A 21,489-nucleotide genomic window follows, 5' to 3' on the forward strand; every position below is an offset into this window, starting at 1 on the left:
TAAAATGGCTGACTGCCAATGGGATCCAAGGCAACGTGGCCCATGGTTCTCTCCCCCCATCTGAAGCTGGCAAAATGTCAGTCCCTCAATGCCTCCAGGAGTGTCACAAAGTCATGCATGCATTTGCAGCCTGTGTTCAGCAATTTGTGAAAACATTGTGCAGCTTCAGCAGCTCCTCTGCTCAAGGAAGGAGAAAAACCATCCAGCATGTTGAGTCCTGTCGTGTTCCCCTTGTTCTCTAGTTACGTTGCCTCCAAAGTGAAAACTCAGCAAAAGGAAAAATGTAGTATTAAAATCAACTACATCCCTTCTTCATCAGTGGGGGTCTTTGGAAGGTGGAAGGAAGATGGCAGCACTTGGTGCCTCCTTGGCTGAAAAAAATAAATGTGGGTTGGGAGATAATATCCCTTATTGGCTACAAAAGCAAATGCCACTTGTCCATCACCTCCCAAGGAATAATATTGTGTGTTCTTTTCAACAATATGGAATACAAATAATAACCTTACAGCCTCAGTCTTTTACTTTTGGAAACTTAATATGCATTAGCCATTTCAATAACAAGAAATATTTTTTAATCAACAAAATTCAAGTCAATGTATCATATTTTTCTAGCTTCAGCACAAAATCCGGAAGTGGTTTCCAAGCAGAAACAAAATTGGATGTATCATTTTCTTTGATTAAAGCACTTAATCTGGCTACTCTCACTACTGTCAATAATAACAATGAAGTTATATTGGTCTTTTCAAGTTCTTTCTCCAGGACTCCTAAAAGAAAATACTCTGGTTTACTTTTTATATTTATTTTGAGAATCTTCTATATTAAAATATAAACCTTATTTTAATATTTTTTAAATGTGCAATTGTGAACAAAGCATTTTATTACTAATCAACTAGAAGGAACCATTTGACACTGTAATGTTGTCCAATTGCAAGTTCACCAGTTCCTTGAACTCCTCAAGCTGATCCACTCAGCCATATTTTAAAGGACTTCTGGGAGGACATCAAAGGTGGCTAGAAAAGGGCCATCTCCTGGATCTCACTACATGGGAGTCCTTAACGTAGCCACACCATACCTCTTCTGCTAGAACTGATGGGGAGATGGATGTAATCCGGAAGAGGAGATCTCATTCCACCGAAAGCTTTAAAGGCCAAAACAGCATCAGCAACAGGGGGCGGGGGAAGCTGTTTTTGCCCTCCCCAGGCATTGAATTATGGGTGTGGGCACTCACGCATGCGAGATAGCACACACGCATGATCTTTCGGCATCCAAGAAAAAAAAAGATTAGCCACCACTGGCTCAGTGCATCAACAGTATTTGAGACTGATGGGATGGTTTTTCCTCCCACTCGTTCTAAGTGAGGGGAGAAACTGCAAAGCTGCAAACCAGCAGGGGGCGCCATTCTCCAGCTCATCCGTATTTCCGGAAATTCTTAGAGCTTTACTGAGACTCTCCATTTATATCCTTTTATGTTTTATATGTTACATTCTCGAGCTATTAAGCTATCCCCCCCTCTTCTCCACAGACAGGGCCTAATTTCCACTCTGTACATGCTCTGTGGAAAGGTGACTGCATAGGAAATGTACAGTAAAATCAACTGAATTTGGTAATCACAATAACTGCAATCAGAAGAGGTCCAAGGAGTCTCCAGAAGAACCGGCAAAGGAGAGAGCAGCCATCGTGGAGACCAGAACTGGACCAGCAGGCAAAGAGGAGCCTCACTAGTGCAGGATGTTGTTGCTGCTCTGTTGACACCAAGACTGCGTTGCTTTTTGGCAGCTCCACCTGATCCCCCACTGCGAGGGTCTCTCCTCCCCCTCGCTCCCCCCCCCCAGATCCAGAGAATCCGCTCGCTTTTCCCAGCCCCTCCCCCCAAGAGGCGGAACTCCTGGAAGGGGATTTCCTGGTAGAACTTTCGCTTTCATCTCTGGCCGGTAGCGCCTGGACATCTGCCTAGCAACAATGACGAGAAGGGGATACATTTTTTCTACTGGCTGAGCTTGCCCAATCGCCGCCTTTTCCTGGATTGTGGCGTTGCTGGTCACACGGGGCGAGTGTTTGTTTGCCTGCGACTTTTCCGGAGAGCGGAGTGGGGTTGAGGATCGGAGCAGGATGGCTTTGCGTAATGCGCCTTTCTGGCTTCTGGTGCTGCTGGCGGTCGCCCTCCGGGACAGCTGCGATGGTGAGTCCCTCTGGGGCCTTCGGGAGTTCCGGCCCCTTTTTCTTCCACCCTTAAAAAAGATGATTCCCAGAAATAAAATCCTGATTCGGTCCTCTTTCTGGTCCGCTCCCCCTCCCCCCCCCTGGCCACTTTGAGATTCGGTCCCAAAGAATTGAGACCTCGAGGGGATTCCGTTGCCTCTGCCCCCACTCACCCGCAGGAGAGCCCTCTGGGAACAGGACAAGGTGGCCCCTCCAGAGGTCAGTCAAGTCCCTCTAGGCGCCCCAAGAGCAGTTCTTTCCCTCCCCCAAAGTGGAGGTTGTCGGAAAGCGGCGTTTGCGGGTGATCAGATCAGTTCATGAACTTCCTGTCTGTCTTTGCCCGACCCCTCCGCCTGGATCCTCTTTCCTGCCTTGAGAGGGGTTTTGTGTGGCTCTTTGGGGCCCTCAACCTCTGCCCCTCAACCTCTCTGCCCCCCAACCTCTCTACCCCCTCAACCTCTCTGCCCCCCAACATCTCTGCCCCCCAACCTCTCTGCCCCCCCAACCTCCCTGCCCCCCAACCTCCCTGCCCCCCCAACGTCTCTGCCCCAACGTCTCTGCCCCCAACCTCTCTGCCCCCCAACTTCTCTGCCCCTCAAACTTCTCTGCCTCCCCCAACCCTTCAGACCCTCCAGAAGATTCTCCTTTGCCTCTCAGTTGCTCCCTCTTTCCACCACTTTTCTTTCTCTCCCATCATCTCCCCCTTCATTTTCTCTTCTTCTTCCTTCTTTCCAGACCTGGGAATGGGGCCTTCTGTGCCCCATAGAGCATCAGGGTCCTTGACTGAAGCCCCCTAACTCTGCCCCTCTGGTCCCTTCCAGGCGCCTCCTCCCACTCCCTGAAGTATTTCTTCACCTCCATCTTGGAGCCCAGTCAGGGGCTGCCCCACTTTGTCACTGTGGGTTATGTGGATGATCAACTCTTCAGCTACTACGACAGCAACATCCGTAGGGAGCAGCCTCGAGTCTCCTGGATGGAGAAGGTGGGGAAGGAAGATCCCCAATACTGGGACAGAAACACCCAGACATCACATGGCGATGAGGAGGATTTCAGACATCACCTGGAGATTCTGAGGAATCGCTACAATCAGAGTGAAGGTGAGTGATGGGTCGGGTGGCTCCTCCGGCCCCATATTCCCCTCCCCAGGAACCAGAGGTGGGAGAAAGGGGGGGTCCCTTCAAAGGGAAAGGCTGCTTCCACACCTTTTAAACAGTGTTTTTAATATGTTTATTCTTTTTTAAAAGTCCATATAAGATTGTCCTTGCCTCCATAGCTGACATTTTCTGCCAATTGCAGTTAATGAAAACTTGTTTAATCAGATCCTCTTTGAGACCACCAGATTCTCAGTCCCTCTTTGCAGCCGCAGATCCAGGCTCCTGTTCCCTCTCTGGGATCCCTTCCTTTCCCCCCAGAGGAACAGCAGAGAGAAAGATGGAAGGATCTCCGTCCCTCTGTTTCTTTCCCCCCCCCTCCTTCTCTCCGTCTCCCTTGGGATCCTCTGCTGCCTTTTCCAGATCCCCTTTTCCTGGGAAGGTTCAGGGACTCCGTCCTGGGGGGAGGGGAATGCAGGGAGGGAGGGGGGAAGGGAGGTTAGTGATGGGGGCTTCATTTCCCTTGACCTTTGGGGAGGAAATGGGGGTGTCAGTGCCTCTGTCAAAGTCCCTGCAGGAAGGGGGGCAGCTCTGTCTATCTTCAGGACTACGGAAACCATCCTCCTTTCTTGTCTTTTAGGCTTTCACACATTGCAGAGGATGTATGGCTGTGAGCTCCGGAGTGATGGAAAAAAAGGAGGGTTTTATCAGTATGGCTATGACGGGAGGACCTACATCACCTTCGACAAGGAGACCCTCACTTGGGTGGCTCCCGACCCCCAGGCCCAGATCACCCAGAGGAAATGGGACGCTGATCCAGGATGGAGTCAGAGAAAGAAGATCTACCTGGAGGAAATCTGCATTGAGTGGCTGGAGAAGCACCTGTCCTATGGGAATGAGACGCTGCTGAGGACAGGTGAGCATCTGAATGGAGACTGGACTTTCCTCCTTTATGGCCGGATCTCTTGGACCCATTCAGCCCCTTTGAGTCCCTGGTCTTCAGCCTGTTTGCCCTGGTGGGAATCCCACCCCTGCCCCCCCTACCAGCCTCTCTCCAGGACACGGGAAGCCCTGATTGGTTCTCACTACCAGGCAGCCATTCAGTGAACCAGGAAATGCAGCCTCAAACAGTGGCTGTCACTCAGCCTTTCCTCTTAACCCCCTCCCCACCTTCAGAAACACCCCCTCCCCTCACAGGAGGACTCACGTTATAATCTTTCCCTAGGATTTTTTATTAATTTACCATCTAGAACACCCCTCCCCCCTCGGTCTCTCCCTTCCCCCCTGGGGTCCTTGATCCCTCCAGGATTAGTTTCATGAGATTAGGATCAACAGGGGAATCCCCCCCACTTATCATCACCAACAGCCCCTCCCTGCCTGGGGAAGAGGACCCCCTCTCTCTTCCATTGGCCTCAATCTCTCTCTGTCGTTCCCCCCCCCACCCTTTTCAGAGACAAAATCTCTTTTCAAAATTGATCAGTGTGATTCTCCCTTCCTCTTAAAATTGGGGTTGTGTCCAATTTCTGAGCCGCAGTCCCTTTGGGACTGGGCGGCATAGAAGTATGTATGTATGTATGTATGTATGTATGTATGTATGTATGTATGTATGTATGTATAAATAAATAAATAAACAAATAAACAATAAACAAAGAAATAAAGAAACAAACAAGAAAAAAATGGCACGAATGGGTTCAAAAGAGAATATAAAAGCAACACAATATGAAACAACAGTACAGTTGAATCGACCTACAGTTACCATGTAAAATTAATGAACGTAATAGATTTTAGAATTTAAAAATATGAAATACAATGTATATAATGAAATGAAACTGGTCAAAATTTATTGTCAGAATGTTAACAGAGAACATGTATAATCTGTAATTCAAAATAATGTGTGATGGGAATAATATAAGAAAAATTAATAAAGAGATTTTTAAAAAAAAGAAACAAGAAAAAAATCCCTTCTTTTTTATTAAAAGAAATTAATAATAAAACAAAAGCAAAATCTATTACTATTATTACTATCTTCTCCTCTTTTTCCATCCCTGTCTCCTCCCCCCTGGTGTGTGTGTGTGTGCGTGTGAACTCTTGAACCATTCCCAATAACAGGTGAAGGCTATTGGAAATGGTTCAAGAGTTCTCTCTCTCTCTCTCTCTCTCACACACACACACACACACACACACACGAGGCTGTTTTTTCCCTCTGTTTTTATTTGGGTGCTTTTTACCATATTCTTTAAATCAAGAGTCATTTCTCTCTCTTTCTCTCCGTTTCTCTCTCTCTCTCTTTCTACCTTGCTCTGTCTGTTGCTGTCTCTCTCTCCCTCACTCTTTCTCTCTTGTTTTCTTTCTCTATCTATTGCTTTCTCTCTCTCTCTTGCTTTCTTTCTCTCTCTTGTTCTCTCTCTTGCTATCTCTCTCCCCCCCTCTCTCTCTCTCTCTCTTTCTCACTTACTTTCTCTCTCCCTCTCTCTTTCCATCCTGCTCTGTCTATTGCTCTCTCTCTCTCTCTCTCTGTCAGCGAGGGGGCTGCGAGAGCGCTTTCTCCGAGCGCTTCGGGAACGCCTGCCTGCCTGCCTCTACTGCAGCCCCCTTGCTGAAAGCTCGGGACGAAAGCACTCCCAGTGAAGGGGCTGCGAGAGGGGGGGGCAGGCACGCGGAGAAAACCCTCTTGCAGCCCCCTGGCTAGGAGCGTGGATTAGGAGGAGGAGAAGTCGCAGCCGCCACCGCCGCGGGAGAAGTCGCGCCCCAAGGCGGGAGGCGGAGAAAGCCGGAGAGGGGGCGAATCGGGCGGGCGGGGGTCAGCGGCGAGAGGCCAGGGGCGCGAGGGGGCCAGGGGCATCATGGGGAGGCAGGGGCGGCCGCGGCTTCCTTTCCTTCCACCCATGTCTACTGCGGGCTGGCAGGGGGATGGGGAGCACGCACGGCGCCTCCGCACTTTTGTTGCTCCCCGCCCCCAACTCCAATGCCCAGCTCTTTGCACGCCCATGGAAAAGGGTGTGCGGGGGGGTGTATTTTGGAGTGCGCACTAGCACACGCGCAACTTACACAAGGCAGTGGTTTTGTCCCTTGGAAAGAGGCCTGGAGCAGCCTCAGATTCAGGGGAGCAAAAGAGGATGCAGAAAGTAGAGAGAATCTTCTGTGTTGTGGCTGTTTTGAGAGGGAACCTAAGAGACCATCTCCACTCTCCCTCCCCTGAAGGGAGCAGCCCAAGATCAGCCAGAGGTCAAAGCAGACAGAGAGGAATTTCCTTGGACCCTCAATTTTCTGCTGGATGTTTTTCAGGCTGAGTCCCTGGGAAGGACTCAAAATCAGGAGTTCTTGTGGTTGAGCGTTTTCCAGATTCGGAGCATTTCCCAAAACCCCTTGAGATGCTTCAGGTGTGGAGGGGGAAACAAGGGGAGAGTTTCCTGCCCCTGATTTTCTCACCCACCTTTCAGTCTCTGGAGGGGCTCAGAGTCAATTCCGGTGTTTCCGCAGAGCCTCCAGTGGTGACGATGAGCAGCAGGACGGAGGTGGAGGATGGGATGGAGACGCACGTCTGCCGGGTCCATGGCTTCTACCCCAGGGAGATCGATGCCTCCTGGACAAGGGACGGGGAGGTCTGGCTGCAGGACACTCTCTATGCGTCTGTGGCCCCCAATGCGGATGGGACCTACCACTACTGGATCAGCATCTGGGTCGACCCCAAAGAGAGGGGCCGCTATCGGTGCCGTGTGGAGCATGACAGCCTGCAGGATCCTCTGGACTTGGAGCTGAAGGGTGAGAGGCTGCAGGGAGGGAAAGGCTGGGCTCTTTGGCAGCCTGGAGGGGGGTGGGAGAGAAATCGGGCCCCAGATGTGTCCAGATGTGAACATACCTGAGCTTTAATCATTGGTTTTTCCATTGTTTGAGGTTGGTGAAGCTGCAGGGACCAGACCCTAGAAGTGACTTCAGGGGATAGAAAGGAAACTACAGAATCCCATCACAATGCTTGGCTGATCCTGATGAAATGCCCTTAGATCCTCTCTTAGGCCTCCCCTGGTTCTTCCTCCCAGCAGAAAAGCAGCAGTTACACTGAGAATCAGAAATAGATTTGCTTTTGTTTACAATTCCTAAAGTAGAAGAATCAGGAGGAGTCTGGTAGCCCCTTTTCTGAAGGCAAATGTTGGCTGGACTGATGCATCAGGAGTCAGAAAAGAGGCTCCAAAGTCTGAGCTTTTTCCCATCAGAGACTGACAGGGTTTCCTGCTATAAAGGTCAAAATGTCACTCTCTGTTGCTGCTCTAAGAAAGAAGCTGCACATTATTTTATAATACGATATGTGAATTCCTGAGGCTCAGCATAAAACCCAACTAAAAAAGCCCCCTCAAAGAACTCTGCATATGCTCAGAAGTTTCCCTATCGTACATTGGATTCCCAAATTTCCAAAACTCAAATTGAAATCCAATTTTTAAATTGATGATTGTCACCATCATATAGGAAATAATCAAATTTCATTGCTCTTTCTCCCAATTCAGAACCCACCGATTCAAAATCCAACCTTGGGCTCATCATCGGCTTTGTTGTGGCTGCTCTGGTTGTGGTGGGTGTGATTGCTGGGATTGTGGTATTCATCAGTAAGTATTTTTTGGTGGTGGTGGGGTGATGGAAGGAATATGGGGAGATTCCCCGTCTTTCCCTTTGGGGAGCTCCTTCAAGGCTTCCTTCTGTCCTGTTGTCCCAGCCCTCTTGGGGAGCATCTGAGATCTCAGCCTCTTGCTGGGACTCCAGTCTCGGTTCAGCTGAGTCTGAGATTCAGGCAGTCTGAGGTTCTTCTGAGTTGGGAAGAGGCCTCCCAGTTCCTCTGTCCCTCTCAAAGGCTTTGATCAAAGAGCAGTAGAGAAGGATTTCCATGGGAACCTCCCTCCCCTCCCAGCTGCTTCCCCCAATTCCCCTCCATCCATCTCGGAGGCAGCAGGTCTCTCTTGGGGCAAATCAGGAGATACATCTGTATTTTGAAGATCTTTCTGTCTTTATTGATGGGACAAAGCCACTGTGAAATATCTCCTGGGGTTCCTCCTCTTACTGAGGGAGATATTGAACGATCTCTGGTGGATTTTTTTGACCTTTAATTGATTTTTCTCCTTGCAGACAGACGTCAAGAAGACTATAATGCAGTCCCAAGTGAGTGACTTGTCCTTCTTCCATGTCATCTCCAACTTAGAACAGGCCTCACAGGCACCATCACTTGAGGATTGTGTGTTTGTTTGTTTGTGTGTGTGTGTGTGTTTAAGCACAAAAGCAACTCATGAAGCTGCATAGTTGTGCTATTTCCTCCTAAGAACTAAGCTGGGGCAGGAGGCCCCCTTTCCATGAGGGCCAGGCTGATACTGGGAGTGAAGATCCAGGACAAGAAACCCCCCAGAGGATGAGAAGATCCACCTGGGTGAAAAGTTTGCTCTGAGTGAGAAGCTGCTCTGGTTTCCAAGTAGGAGGAACTTGCAGAATCCACTTTCCTTGCACTGGTTTCTTCCTGCGGAGGAGAAGGGGAACTCTCCCTGTTGGATTTCCAGGCACTTTCATCCAGGCAGGGAAGGCAGCCCACAGTCTGCATGGTGGAGCCTCGGCCCCTTTAAGGGAAAGAGCCCTTCATTCCTTGGTGGGAAATAGGAAAACCACCGGCAATGCCATGATCCCCAATGGTTAGAGACTCTTCAGGTGGCATAGCTGAGACCTGGCTGATTCTGGAAGTGGGGAGATTTTCCTCTCAGAGATGCGTTCAGCTTGGTTGAGGGTTTGGCACCAGCCGGTCTCAAGGGCCAAGGGCAGGTGGGATGGCAGTGGTCCTCTGAGAGTCTCTTTTGGCCTTTAAGGCCTTGATCCCCAGGTTTCTGGTTGTGATTCCCTGTTTCTGAATCGGAGCTCAAGAGATCAGTTGGGCTTGTTAATACTATACCAGCCTCCTTGATGCATGGCCACTTCCCTGCCTGAGTGCTGGAGACCATCTCAGGGTTGGCCTGGAATTGCCCCAGGATTCTGGTCCTGGGATTCTTCAATCTGTCTTCCCTGGGTTTGGTCTCGGAAGCGGCCCAGAAGTTCATGTTCACCATGGTGGACATGGGCCTTTTCCAGATCATCTTGGGCCCAACTCGGGACAGTGGTCACCCACCAGATATGATCTTGTTGTCGGAGCAATGGCAATGTGACCTGATCGGGGAATCTAGGTTGTAATGTAATGTTTAAAATATTTTATATGGAATTTGTTGAATTTCATTGCAAGCTTCCTGGAGTCACCTTGGAGAGATGGATGTCATAGAAGTGAAATCATGAAATAAATGAACAGCCTGGTCTCCTCTGAGAGATTCATGAGGCTGCAGAGGTTTAATGGTGAAGAGAGAGAAGAGGATCAGGGCAAAGCATTCCTGTTCCTGTGTCCATTCCCTTTCTGTCCTCTCACTCTGTGTCTCTCTCTCCAATGCAGGGAGGAACCAGGCCATTTAGCAGCCCCCTCGCAGGTGAGTGACCCCAATGGGGGCTGTATGGAGTTGGGGAAGGAATGGAGATTGAGGGCTTTGAGGTCCAAGGAACAACTAATGGTGAAGACACTTTGGGAAATCTACTCTGACGTTACAAAGTGAGGAATTTGAGGGAGAGTCAGATGGGCTCTGGGGAGAGGCCTCCCAGCCCCCAAATTCTTATTCTGCAAGGCCAGACTGGGGCCCCTCTCAGGCTCAGACTGTCTGGGATCAGGAGTCTCAGAGACCTGCAAAGAGGAGATTTGAGTGTCCTCAGGGTGTTGGGAGAAATATCCATCTGGTTTGGTTCACAAGTGACAGAGAGGAAGAGAGACAAACAAACAAACAAAACCCCTACCGTTCCTATTTATATATATATGTCCCTTTTCGTTTAAATACAGTGGTACCTCGGTTCTCGACCACAATTCGTTCCAGAAGTGTGGTCGACAACCGATATGGTCGAGTACCAAATTAATTTATCCCATAGGAAATAATGGAAATGGGTTTAATTGGTTCCCAGCCCTTTATTTCCTATGGGATAAAGAGCTCTATAGTCTAAGCCCTCCAAGCTGTAGGAATGGTGGGGGCAGCTGCAATACCGGCAGTTTCGGGGGGGGGGCTCCTTTCCTCAGTGGTTCGTCTTGTAGCTGTATTCAGCTACACCAACTTTCTCCTTCCCGGCGGTGGCGACGGAAGCGGCGGCTTTCCTTCAAGCAGCAGCAGCGCCAGGAATGTCACATGAGAAAGGGAAGCCGCTGACGTTCCCGGCGCTGCTGCTGCTCAAAGGAAGGAAAAAGTTGGTGTAACTGCTTAAAGGGAACAAGATGAACCACTGAGGAAAGGAGGCCCCCCCTGAAGCTGCTGGTATTGCACCCGTCCCCACCCTTCCTACAGCTTGGAGCGCTTAGACTAGAGACTGGGAGGCTGTTTCTCACCCCGTCCCCTCAGATCTTGTAGCATTTCAGATAATAAATAAAATTTTCTGTGGCTGTTCGGTATCCAAATTTTTGTTCAGATACCGAAGTAAATTTTTGCCGAAAATTTTGTTCGGTATCCGAAATGTACGAGAACCAAAGCGTTCGAGAACCAAGGTACCACTGTACCTTTATTTAGCCTAGTTGGTTTTCCAGCTTCGTTCTTCGGCACAGTCCACTCTTCATGCAATCTTCATGCCCACCTGGACAGGCAGTCTCCTTCCGTCCCAGGCATCCAGCAAGTCTTCCACAGAGCAGCCCATCCTGACCCTCCAGCTACAGCATCCCAGGTTTCCCCATTTCCCATGCAGACATTCAATCCGGCTCTGCTGGGTCCTGGCATAAAACGAGCCTCCTAGCAAGACTCCCGGCCCACCTGGCTGTTTTCGGACCAGAAAGGGTTTGGGGGACTCCACTGCTCCCCTCAGTGAGCAAGATCACTTCCTTCCACTGGCTTTATTCCCACCTGGCAGTTTTCAGACTCTGGGAGGACCTCTGCTTGCTTCCAGAGTTATGGGCCAGGGGTGAAATTCAGCAACTTCTGACAGGTTCTGGAGAACCGGTAGCAGAAATTTTGAGTAGTATAGAGCAGTGGTCCCCAACGTTTTTTCCACCAGGGACCAGTTTCAGCAAGACAATTTTTCTATGGCCCGGTGGGGGCGGAAAGGGGTGTGGTTGGGGGCGGGATTAAGCATGGGGGTGCTGGTCCTCCCTGCCCCTCTTTCCCACCATCGCCCTGTTGCCGGCAGAACCTGCCTCCCAAGCCCTCTTGCCCAGCGGGAGCTAAGCACTGGAGAGAGGGGGTCAGGCTGGCCCTCCTGCCTCCCCCCAGCCAAAAATGCAAAAGCGCCCCGCCGCAGAAGCCAAAAGAGGCTTGAGCCTCTCGGTCCTTCCCGGCCCTCTGTCCCGCCCATCATCCTGTGGCCGGCAGATCCTGCCTCCCGAGGCCTCTTGCCCGGCGGGAGGCGAAGCGCTGGAGAGAGGGGGTGGCGGGATGAGGGCCGGTAGCTGCTGACTCCATGGACCGGTGCAACATGCCCCGCGGCCCGGTACTGGTCCGCGGCCCGGTGGTTGGGGACCCCTGGTATAGAGAACCGGCAAATACCATCCCTGGCTGGTCTCAGAGTCAGGTGAGAATGGAGATTTTGCAGTATCCTTCCCTTTCGACGCCCACCAAGCCACGGCCACAGAAGGTCCTGAGTTCTGGCCTGATCTCGTAGAGTGGCCCAAACTGCTTTGTATGGATCGTAGTAGCATTTTTAATATAGCTTCTAGACTTGTGTTGTTATTTCTGATCAGTAATGGGCTTCTGCTGATTGACAGGTTTTAGAGAAGAGTTCATAGTGAATTGGGGTGAGGAACAGGATGAAGAGTAGCTGGTTTTACTTTAAGGGAGAGTGATAAGATGTTAATCTTCATCAGAGTTGCTTGGATTGAAAGGGGAGGGGTTTTTTTTCTGTCCCTTATTTTTTTGTGTGTAAGTGCCATTTATGTATTTTCAGAGTTTAGAAAAATGGAACAGGAACCTTCCCTCATCATCAAGTGCTGAACAGAGATCATTTTTTCCTGCTGCCCACGAACTGCTGATTTTGCCACCAAAGCTGGTTATTTGGTGGCTTTGCTCCTTGTTTTTTAAAGGGGAGACTAGAAATGACCCAAGATAATCTTCAGACAATCAAGCACAGACAGAGAAGAGAGGGGGCTGGATGCCTGCAATTTTTATTAAGGAGTGATCAGAAGGTCTAATCTCTTGCCATCCTTTGCCTTCAGCTGCTCAGTTTTCTTAAGCACATCTGGGTTTTAACTGCACTTCTTGAACTTTTACAATCACCGGATTCATAATTATTTGACTTTTGACCTATTTTATAATGCCTCTATTTGACTTTTAGAACATTTTTTTTGCTCATTAAATTCAAAATTATTCTTTTTAACTGTAAGGAATTTGTGGCGGATGTTACATTTACACGGTGTTATATTATAATCTGGCTCTTTCTAATTGTTTTTTTAAAAGACCCTCAATATTTCTCCCTTAATTTTTTTATGGGAAAATCCCCCCCCCTTATTTGATTCCACCACAGGAGTAAAAAGAAAATTTCTCTGTTGAAGCTGTTGCTTATCTGCTTCTCTTACCATTGAAGAGAAAATTAAAAGTGTTATGGAAGTCTTTGAAAGAAGATAGATTATTTTGGGAGATAATTGAAAGAAGAATGCCCACTTATGAGGAAAAAAGGATCCAAATACAGTACACACAATTTCAATCACATGCTATAAAAGCAACAATATTATACATATGGAAAAAAATAGTGAGTAACCATTATGTGGAGATACCCAAGTGGCTTTCAACAATTGAGGCATTGAGACATCCCAACACAGTAGATACGACAAAAAAGATAAGTTATGATGATTTATTAGACTCAAATGGGCACTTGAAGGTCAGTCAAAAATTAGAAGAGGAAGGGAAAAGTATGGATTGGCTTACATATTATCAAATACAAAATACATATAAATCAGACCTAGTAAAATTTGGTATAACTAAGAAATATAATTTAATAGATAATCTAATGATTGCACCAGATATTAAATTCATAAGAAAAATATATAATTATCTTTAATATTATGATAACATTCAGGAAACAGTAAAAGAGAATATGTTAGCCTGGATGAAAAATTTTGACTACACGATCCAATTAGATTGGGAAAAAATATGGAAAGAACATTATAAATTGACTTTATTAGTGGCGTATAAAGAAAATTTATGTAAAATGTTCTACCAGTGGCATTAGGCCCCGGCAAGATTAGCCAAAATCTATCCGAATGTAAATCCAAAATGCTGGAAGTGTAAAACTGATCATGGAACATCTTGCCACTTATGGTGGACGTGTCCAGTCATTAGGAAATTTTGGAATATGATCAGTAATTGGATAAAGGAAATGACAAAATATGAATTAGAATTAAAGCCAGAAACCTATCTTCTGGGGATCATGAGAGGGCAATGTACAAAAATGAATTATTATTTTATAATACATATATTAACGGCTGCCAGATTAGCACTTGCACAAACATGGAAGGATGAACCCCTCCCCCACTTAGCAGAGATAATACTAATAACGAAAATGTTGGACTGTGCAGAAATGAGCAGGCTTACTATAGAATTGTAGAATGATAAAGGAAAGAATTCTATACCGTGTGGGAAAAATTGTATATATGGCTTGAAAAGAATAATAATATATATGTATATATATAACCAGTAATTAATAATTAGTACTTGTAAATACTAATACAAAATAAATAACTAATATAAAAGGTAAATATTAAAGGGAAAAGATTATTGATAAGATAGTTGGATAATAATGTAGTGAAATTGATACGCTGATGTTAAATGTAAATGAAGTTATTTGAATGATTTGTTAATGTCTTTTATGTGTTTGTATGGTTTTTAAAAATCTAATAAAAATTAGGTTTTTAAAAAAAAAGAAAGAAGAATGCTCTCCAATTTACAGTTTTATGTGACAATATAAAGGGGAAAAAAAGATAGGTCAAGAAAGGGTTTGCAAAATCAATGTGGTATCCAAAAGCAGGAAATAAGTTGTACCTGATTTCCAGTGTGAGGAATTGGAATTCCATTTGTCACTCTCAGATGTGAACAAGTATTTGGTTTTTCAGAAAAAATTGACAAAAACTCTGAGATTATTCAACATGAATAAGATATTTAGAACAGAGACTTCTGAACTTTGGAAATGAGATATAATTGTTGACAAAGTTCTTAATTGAAAACTTAAGGGAAAGTTTTACTATTTAAAATTAGACACAGATTATTTGACCTGCATTCAGATATAATGATCAAAGTGATTTGTGGCCAATAAGAAATTGTGTAGACTTTCTATGAATAAATTATAATAACAGACTATTAGCAGAGTGCTTTAAATTTTAACTTTGATGTTTTTCAATCTATTAACTATTTTTTTCTTTCACATATGTAATCTATGCCAGGTCAGGTTGCAAATTGATGTAGAAGATTATAAATTCTGGGCCTCTTTTGCAAAGGAGGAAGCTATTATTGTTGCAACAGATTACTCAGGGTTCAACTGGGAGGCATAATATGTCATTTTCTCTTTTTAAAATAGTTTTTTCAATGTTTCAGTTTAGTTTTGTTCTGTCTCTGTTTAATCTTTTTATTTTCTATTTGGGATTTTAATCTTTGAAATAAAGTAAAAAGGTTAATTCTAAGAAAAAATGGACCAGGAGATCCAGAGTTGGGCCTGGCTGCTTCCCCAATAACCATTTCACACACACTGTAAGAAGACCAAAATTGTTTGCTGAATATAAATGGTTTTTTTTTCCCATTTCTACTCACCTGAGCTGCTGAGTCTTATTGGAAGTTGGGAATAACAAGGATTTTCCCCTCTGTTGCTCAGAGACTCCATTTCACTCTGAGGGGGGAGAAGAGTTGGAACCAAGGCAAAAACTGGGTGGGGGAGGGGAACTCCTCTCTGCTCCTTTGGGGAGGAGGCGGCCATTTTGTTTCTGTGTCTGTTTCTCCAGCATCACCAGCTGATCTTCTGTAAAATGGCTGCTTTTGGTCTTGGCTTATTGATGGCAGGAACAGAGGCTGCTTTTCCCTCCAATCCTCCTGGTCTCTGAGCCTCATCCAGGGGCCCTTCGGGAGACAGGATTTCAAGGCCCGGCCAGAGCCGTCCTGGTCCCCTTGCAGAAGGGCAGCTTCTCCTGCTTCTGAGAGATCCTCTCTGGGCTCCTCAGCTGCCCCATCTGATGCAGTGGCCCAAGAGTGGGGAGACCCCCGATTGATGGGAAAGATGTCCCCCATATTACAGATAGTCCTCAACTTACGACCACAATTTTAGGTTGCTAAATGAAAAATGTGTTAAGTGAGTTTTGCCCCATTTTACGAGCATTCATGCCACAGCTGTTAAGTGGTTCAATGCAGTTGTTAAATCAGTAACACGGTTGTTAAGTGAATCTGGTTATCCCCTTGACTTTTCTGGTCAGAAGGTTGCAAAAGAGGCCCCTTGACCGCTAGACTCTGCAAAGGTCAGAAATATGAGTCAGTTGCCAAGCACCCAAGTATAAATCACCTGAGCATGAGGAAGCTGAAAGGGTCATAATTGTGAAAAATTGTCATGTGTCTTCTTTTTCAGTGCTGTTGTAGCTTTTCATGGTCATCCCCTCCTGTGGGAGGAAAAGGAAGGAGCAGCAACTTTAAGACACGAGAGCATCTGCAAAGGGAGGAATACAGCTGGCTACTCGGTTTTGACCACCAAGCTCTAGGGCAAGACTTAAAAGTCCTGTTTGAATGACCAATTTAATTTCCTCACAAGGCTCTCCGTGCATTTGTTGATGGATGGACCGTGTGTATGGATGAGGCTGGTGTGTGTGTGTGTGTGTGTCAGAGGAAGGCACATATGTGGAGATAGGACCCAGGTGTGGGTGTAATGGACGTGAGACTGAGGAATATGAATTCTGAAAAACATCCACTCTCCAGGACGACCTGTATTCTCCTTTATTGGGGCCCTCTGGATGCTAAGCAGGGTCACAGCTGTGGGGTCCTTGGTCACTCTCTTAGCCTGGTGGCTTTCATGCAGACGGTTCATTACCAGGTAGTCTTCGAATTATGAACATAATTGAGCCCAATATTGATGTTGTTGATACTGTTAAATGAGGTTGTGCCATTTTACAACTTTTTTTGTCAGAGTTGTTAAATGAATCATTGCAGTTGTTAAGTCAGTAACCCAGTTGTAAGGCAAATAGCAATAGCATTTAGACTTATATACCGGCTTCACAGTGCTTTTACAGCCCACTCTAAGCGGTTTCCAGAATCAGCCTCTTGTCCCCAACAATCTGGGTCCTCATTTTACCCACCTGAAAAGGATGGAAGGCTGAGTCAACCTTGAGCCGGTGGTGAGATTTGAACCGCTGAACTACAGCTAGCAGTTAGCAGAATCAGTTAGTTGAAGTAGCCTGTAGTGCGGCACTCTAACCACTGCGCCAACCCGGCTCCCCTGGACTTTGCTTGTCAGGTGGTCACAAGAGCAGATCACATGATCCCAGGACACTTCAGTCATCATAAATACGAGTCTTATGAATTTTGATACTGTGATCATGGGGATGCGGCAACAATGGTCATTAAAGCAACAGTCATAATGGTGAAAAATGCTCATGTCATTTTTTTCAGGGCCGTTGTAACTTTGAATGGTCATTAAGTGAACTGTTGTAAGTAGAGGAGTGCCTGTACTTGAAGCAAAGGTGATATTTCCAGGTAGTCCTTGATTTGCAAACGTTTTCTATTGGCTAATATTACAACCGCACTGAAAAAATGGCTTATGACAATTTTTCACACTTGTGACTGTTGCATGATCCGCATGGATGCAGAAGCAAAATTCAGACTTGCTTGGCAACTGGTTCATATTTATGACGGTTGCCGAATCCTGGGATCACGTGGTCACCTCTTGCGACCTTCTGACACGCAGTCAATTGGGAAGCCAAATTTGCTTAACGACCATGCTACTAATTTAATGGTTGGAGTGATTCACTTAACTGCGGTGCCCAGAAAGGTCATAAAATGGGGCAAAATTCTCTTAACAAATGTCTCGCTTAGCAGTGGAAATTTTGGGCTCAATGGTGGCCGTAAGTCGAGGACTGCCTGTATTCAAGAGGAAGGCACTGGCAGGCACAAGTGTCAAAGGCAGCCACACACTCTTGTTTTGAAGCGGTTTCTTCTTGTACAGGAAGTCCTTGACTTCCCCAGGAAGTCCCCCTCTTCTCCAACTCCTTTGCTCTCCCCTCCTCCCCCCCCTTTCTTCCTCTCTAGTCCTCCATTTCCTCTCCCCTCCTCCAACTCTCCATGCATCTCTCCTCTTCTCCATCCATTTTCCTTCTCCCCTCTTACTCCTCCCCTCCCCCTCCTTTCCTCCCCCTCTTCCCATTCTCTGGTCCCCTCCTCCTCCTCTCTACTCTTCCTCCTGCTCTCCGCTTCCCATCTCCTCCACCTATTTCCTCCTCCATTTATTTGTTTATTTAGATTTATAAGCTGCCCTCTCAACAATAAAACAAAGTACATACAAAGTTTAAAACCTCAATATTAAAAAAAAGCATTCATCCATTTATCATTCATACTACTTGCCGTAGCACAGTGTTGCTGCCCCCCCTTGCCTCCTGTCAGCCGTTACTCCTGTCTGGTCCCAACCGAGAGCAAAGACGTGAAGGCCGCCAAGACGTCGCTTCCTCCCTTGTTGCGAAGGAAGCGCCGAGTGCCTGGGAAGGGAGGAAGGCGGGCGGCGTCAGAGGGAGAGAGAGGCCGCCATTTGTCCCTGGGCCTTCAGCGGGCTCCTTTAGGCATGGGAAATATCGGGAGACTTTGATCCCGTTCGTCTCCCTCTCAGCCCCACCTGCCAGCACAGCTCCCGGCTGAGGAATTCCGACACTTAACCGTTGGCCTCTAAACAAGGGAAAGAAATCTACCTCAAACGACCCTTTCAGCAGCCAAACCGTCACTCAACCTTCGCTCCACCCCCGCCCTGTCTGTGGGAAGCTTTACAGTACGTACTGTACTAGTGTGGCAGCGCCTCCCGTGGCCACTGCGAGAACGGCGCTTCTTTATTACCACTTGATTTCTCAGAGAAGGCAACTGTCGGTCGGCGGATCCCATTGGCTCCCATCAGGGCATCACGTGCTCTCTGTGGGAGGAGTTGCCGAGTCCCCGCGCTCGAGACCAAGAGTCTTGCATCCGCTCTGGGTGTTTCCTGCAGCTTTTTCCCTTCCAACCGCTGCTGCTTTTTTTTCTAATTGTCCTTTGCAATGCAATACCTGTGCACGCCTCCTTCCGACTAAGCCTTCCGAAGTTCAGTGGAGTTTACTGCCAAATCAGTGGATTTAATAATTACAAATTAATTAAATTAATTAATTGCAAATTGAGTAAATTAATTAATCGCAAATTAATTAAATCAATTAATTGCAGATTAATTACAATTGTAAATTAGTTAATTACAGCCTGAACAATTCTGATTGATTTCTCTTTTTAGATGGAAGAATAAATATACTAGATATTAAGCATCATTTAGAATGAGGTCATGTTCTCTGACGTATCACCTGTAAAATGGGCATAATCAGCACTGCTAAGCCTCACTTAGAAGGACACTATGTTCTCAGACTTCTCATGTCACTATTAAGTATAACTTAAGAGTGATGATTATACCCATTTTACAGATGGGGGAAGCCAGAGCACCTAACCTCATCCTTTCTCTACACTTTCCTCCTTACTCCTAGGTGACAGTTTCTCAAACATCTTAAAGCTCGATTAAAAATCCATCCTCCACCAATTCAGTTTATTTTTATTAATCCAGAAGAGCCAACAAACGTTGTAATAATCCTCATGTGCTCCTCAGTTTCATGAGTGTCGTCCAAAGCGGACTCTTACTTCCAGTCATTACTTTCGAGTAATTCGAGCCGTTTGTCTGAAAGGGTTTTCTCCTCCAGCCACAGGATTGGACTAGAAGACCTCTAAGGTCCCTTCCCTTCATTCCATTAGTTTGAGTCATCAGGAAACAAATGGAAAGACGCCAGAAATCGGAGGATTAGTGCACATGGGATGGGAAAGACCTTTGGGCCTCTCAGGATGCTGCCCTGGAGGGTCCCAAGTGTCGGATGCTCTTCCCCTTGGGAGCTGGGGTGGGGGGCAGATGGGCTGCATGGGACTTTGATCTGTGGTGAGAGCAGCCAGTCCAGTGGCCGGAAGCTGAAAGGAGGATCCAACAGGAGGAGGGCAAACGGGCCCTGCAGAGAATGACAGATAAACTCCGGCAGAACCACACCAGGGCGATATCTCGGACTGTCCCACCCCGGTGCCACCAGACAGGACACAGCTGCCAGGCAACACACAATGCCTCCTTGGGATCCTGTCTCTGCACAGGAGCTTCCTAGAGCTTGTCGGGGCATCTGGAGATTTCACCCACCTGCTCGTTCCTGTATTGCTTCCCCAAACTCAGTCTCTGCCCCCCCACCCCTCTGCACCTTCCATTCAGGGGGGGCCTTGTCCTGCCCCACCAGCCCTCTGGGAACCCCTCTGGGAAGGCTCCTCATTGCTTTCTTTTCACACAGACGTTTCATTACCCAACTAGGCAACATCACCAGTGCTAGTAAGAAGTGGGGCTTGGTCTCTGTTTATATTCATTTCATATTGTAGCTCAGAGTCGACATGAGGGACCCTGCCCCTCCCCCCCAAGGCTCCCTCTGCATTTGTTCAAGGTCTTATGACATTTTTTTTTGTCTGAGTGGTTAAGTGAATTGTTGCATTTATTAAGTTTGCAACCCAGTTGTTAAGTGATCTTCTAGCTTCTCCCTTGACTTTGCTGGTCAGGAGGTCACAAAAGCTGATCCATGTCACCCCAGGACACCACAATTGTCATAAACACAAGATATTTCTACATTTTGATCATGTGACTGTGGGGCTGTTTGAGGTAAAACACAGACACAAGGGCTGGAAAGGACCTCAGAGGTCAGCTAGTCGAACCCTCAGACCCAGGCAGGAGACCTAATATCATAACAATCTAACAGATCTCCAGCCTGTTTTTCATGGAGCTCTCACAATTCCTGGATGTCAGTAATTCCACTGATTAATGGTTCTCACTGTTAAAAAAATTTCTCCTTCCTTCTAGGTTGGATCTCTCTTTTACAAGCTTCCACCTGTTGCTTCATGTCCTGCTGTCTTGTGCTTTGGAGAAGAGGTCCATCCTTTCTTCTCTGGGGAAGCCCCTCAAGTGCTAGAAGACAGGTGGAAGGTCTTAAGCATAAAACGTATCAGGAAAGACTTAATGAACTCAATCTGTATAGTCTGGAGGACAGAAGGGAAAGGGGGGGGGGACATGATTGAAACATTTAAATATGTTAAAGGGTTCAATAAGGTTCAGGAGGGAAGTGTTTTTAATAGGAAAGTGAACACAAGAACAAGGGGGCACAATCTGAGGTTAGTTGGAGGAAAGATCAAAAGCAACAGGAGACAATACTATTTTACCGAAAGAGTAGTAGATCCTTGGAACAAACTTCCAGCAGACCTGTTTGGTAAATCCACAGTAACTGAATTTAAACATGCCTGGGAAAAACATCTAGCCATCCTGAGAGAAAATACAGGAAATAGCATAAGGGCAGACTAGATGGACCATGAGGTCTTTTTCTGCCATCAATCTTCTATGTTTCTATATTATTATGACACATACATACACCGCAAATTCTTCTGTTGGATAGGCTGGGCCTACCTAGATGTCTCAATGGTTTTCCATCCCTTTCAACTTTCCTTCACCATCTGTGTTGCTCCTCTCTGCACTCTTTCCAGGATCTCAGCATCTTTTTTGAATCGGGTTCTCTTGATTTTCTCCCTGGGTTGATGGAGGCCAAGACTGTGTTGACGTTTTTGGCAGCTCCACCTGATGGCCGCTTGGGAGGGGCTGTGCGGGGTCTCCCCTCCCCCTAGGCCCAGAGGGATCCCCCTCCCGCCTTTTCCAGCCTCGCAGTTCCGCCCCTCCCCCCAAGATGCGGAAGACCTGGAAGTGGATTTCCTGACAGAACTTTCGCTTTCTTTTCCCCTTCCCTCTGGCCGGTTGCGCCTCCACGTCTGCCTAGCAACAATGACGTCACGGGGATACATTTCTTCTACTGGCTGAGCTTGCCCAATCGCCGGCTTTTCCTGTATTGTTGCGCCGTTGATCACGCGGGCGCCTCTTCCTCCGCCTGCTACTTCAG

The 21,489-nt window shown here is 46.9% G+C and overlaps 1 protein-coding gene across 2 annotated transcripts; it reads left to right on the plus strand.

Moving 5' to 3' along the window:
• Positions 1–2,046: 2,046 nt before the first annotated feature.
• LOC139159737 (class I histocompatibility antigen, F10 alpha chain-like) lies at positions 2,047–14,645 on the plus strand. 2 transcript variants are annotated; one of them, XM_070737098.1, is made up of 8 exons: positions 2,047–2,179; positions 3,021–3,296; positions 3,931–4,206; positions 6,771–7,052; positions 7,790–7,888; positions 8,403–8,435; positions 9,733–9,766; positions 12,243–14,645. In XM_070737098.1, exons 1-7 carry the CDS (start codon positions 2,110–2,112, stop codon positions 9,750–9,752), a joined length of 1,056 nt encoding a protein of 351 aa, XP_070593199.1. In that variant the 5' UTR covers positions 2,047–2,109; the 3' UTR covers positions 9,753–9,766; positions 12,243–14,645. The 2 variants fall into 2 exon arrangements, with proteins under 2 accessions (XP_070593199.1, XP_070593198.1); XM_070737097.1 differs by lacking the exons at positions 9,733–9,766; positions 12,243–14,645 and adding an exon at positions 9,532–9,724 and having other exon boundaries at positions 2,076–2,179.
• The last annotated feature ends 6,844 nt before the right edge of the window (positions 14,646–21,489 follow it).

Source organism: Erythrolamprus reginae, chromosome 2 (genome assembly GCF_031021105.1).
Source record: "Erythrolamprus reginae isolate rEryReg1 chromosome 2, rEryReg1.hap1, whole genome shotgun sequence".
Classification (NCBI taxonomy): Eukaryota; Metazoa; Chordata; class Lepidosauria; order Squamata; family Dipsadidae; genus Erythrolamprus; species Erythrolamprus reginae.

Bases quoted from the DNA above. Each gene is read 5' to 3' on its own strand.
- LOC139159737 (XM_070737097.1), top strand. From the start codon at position 2,110: ATGGCTTTGCGTAATGCGCCTTTCTGGCTTCTGGTGCTGCTGGCGGTC. The intron at 3,297-3,930 runs GTGAGTGATGGG...CTTGTCTTTTAG, and splicing joins TCGCTACAATCAGAGTGAAG to GCTTTCACACATTGCAGAGG. The intron at 4,207-6,770 runs GTGAGCATCTGA...GTGTTTCCGCAG, and splicing joins TGAGACGCTGCTGAGGACAG to AGCCTCCAGTGGTGACGATG.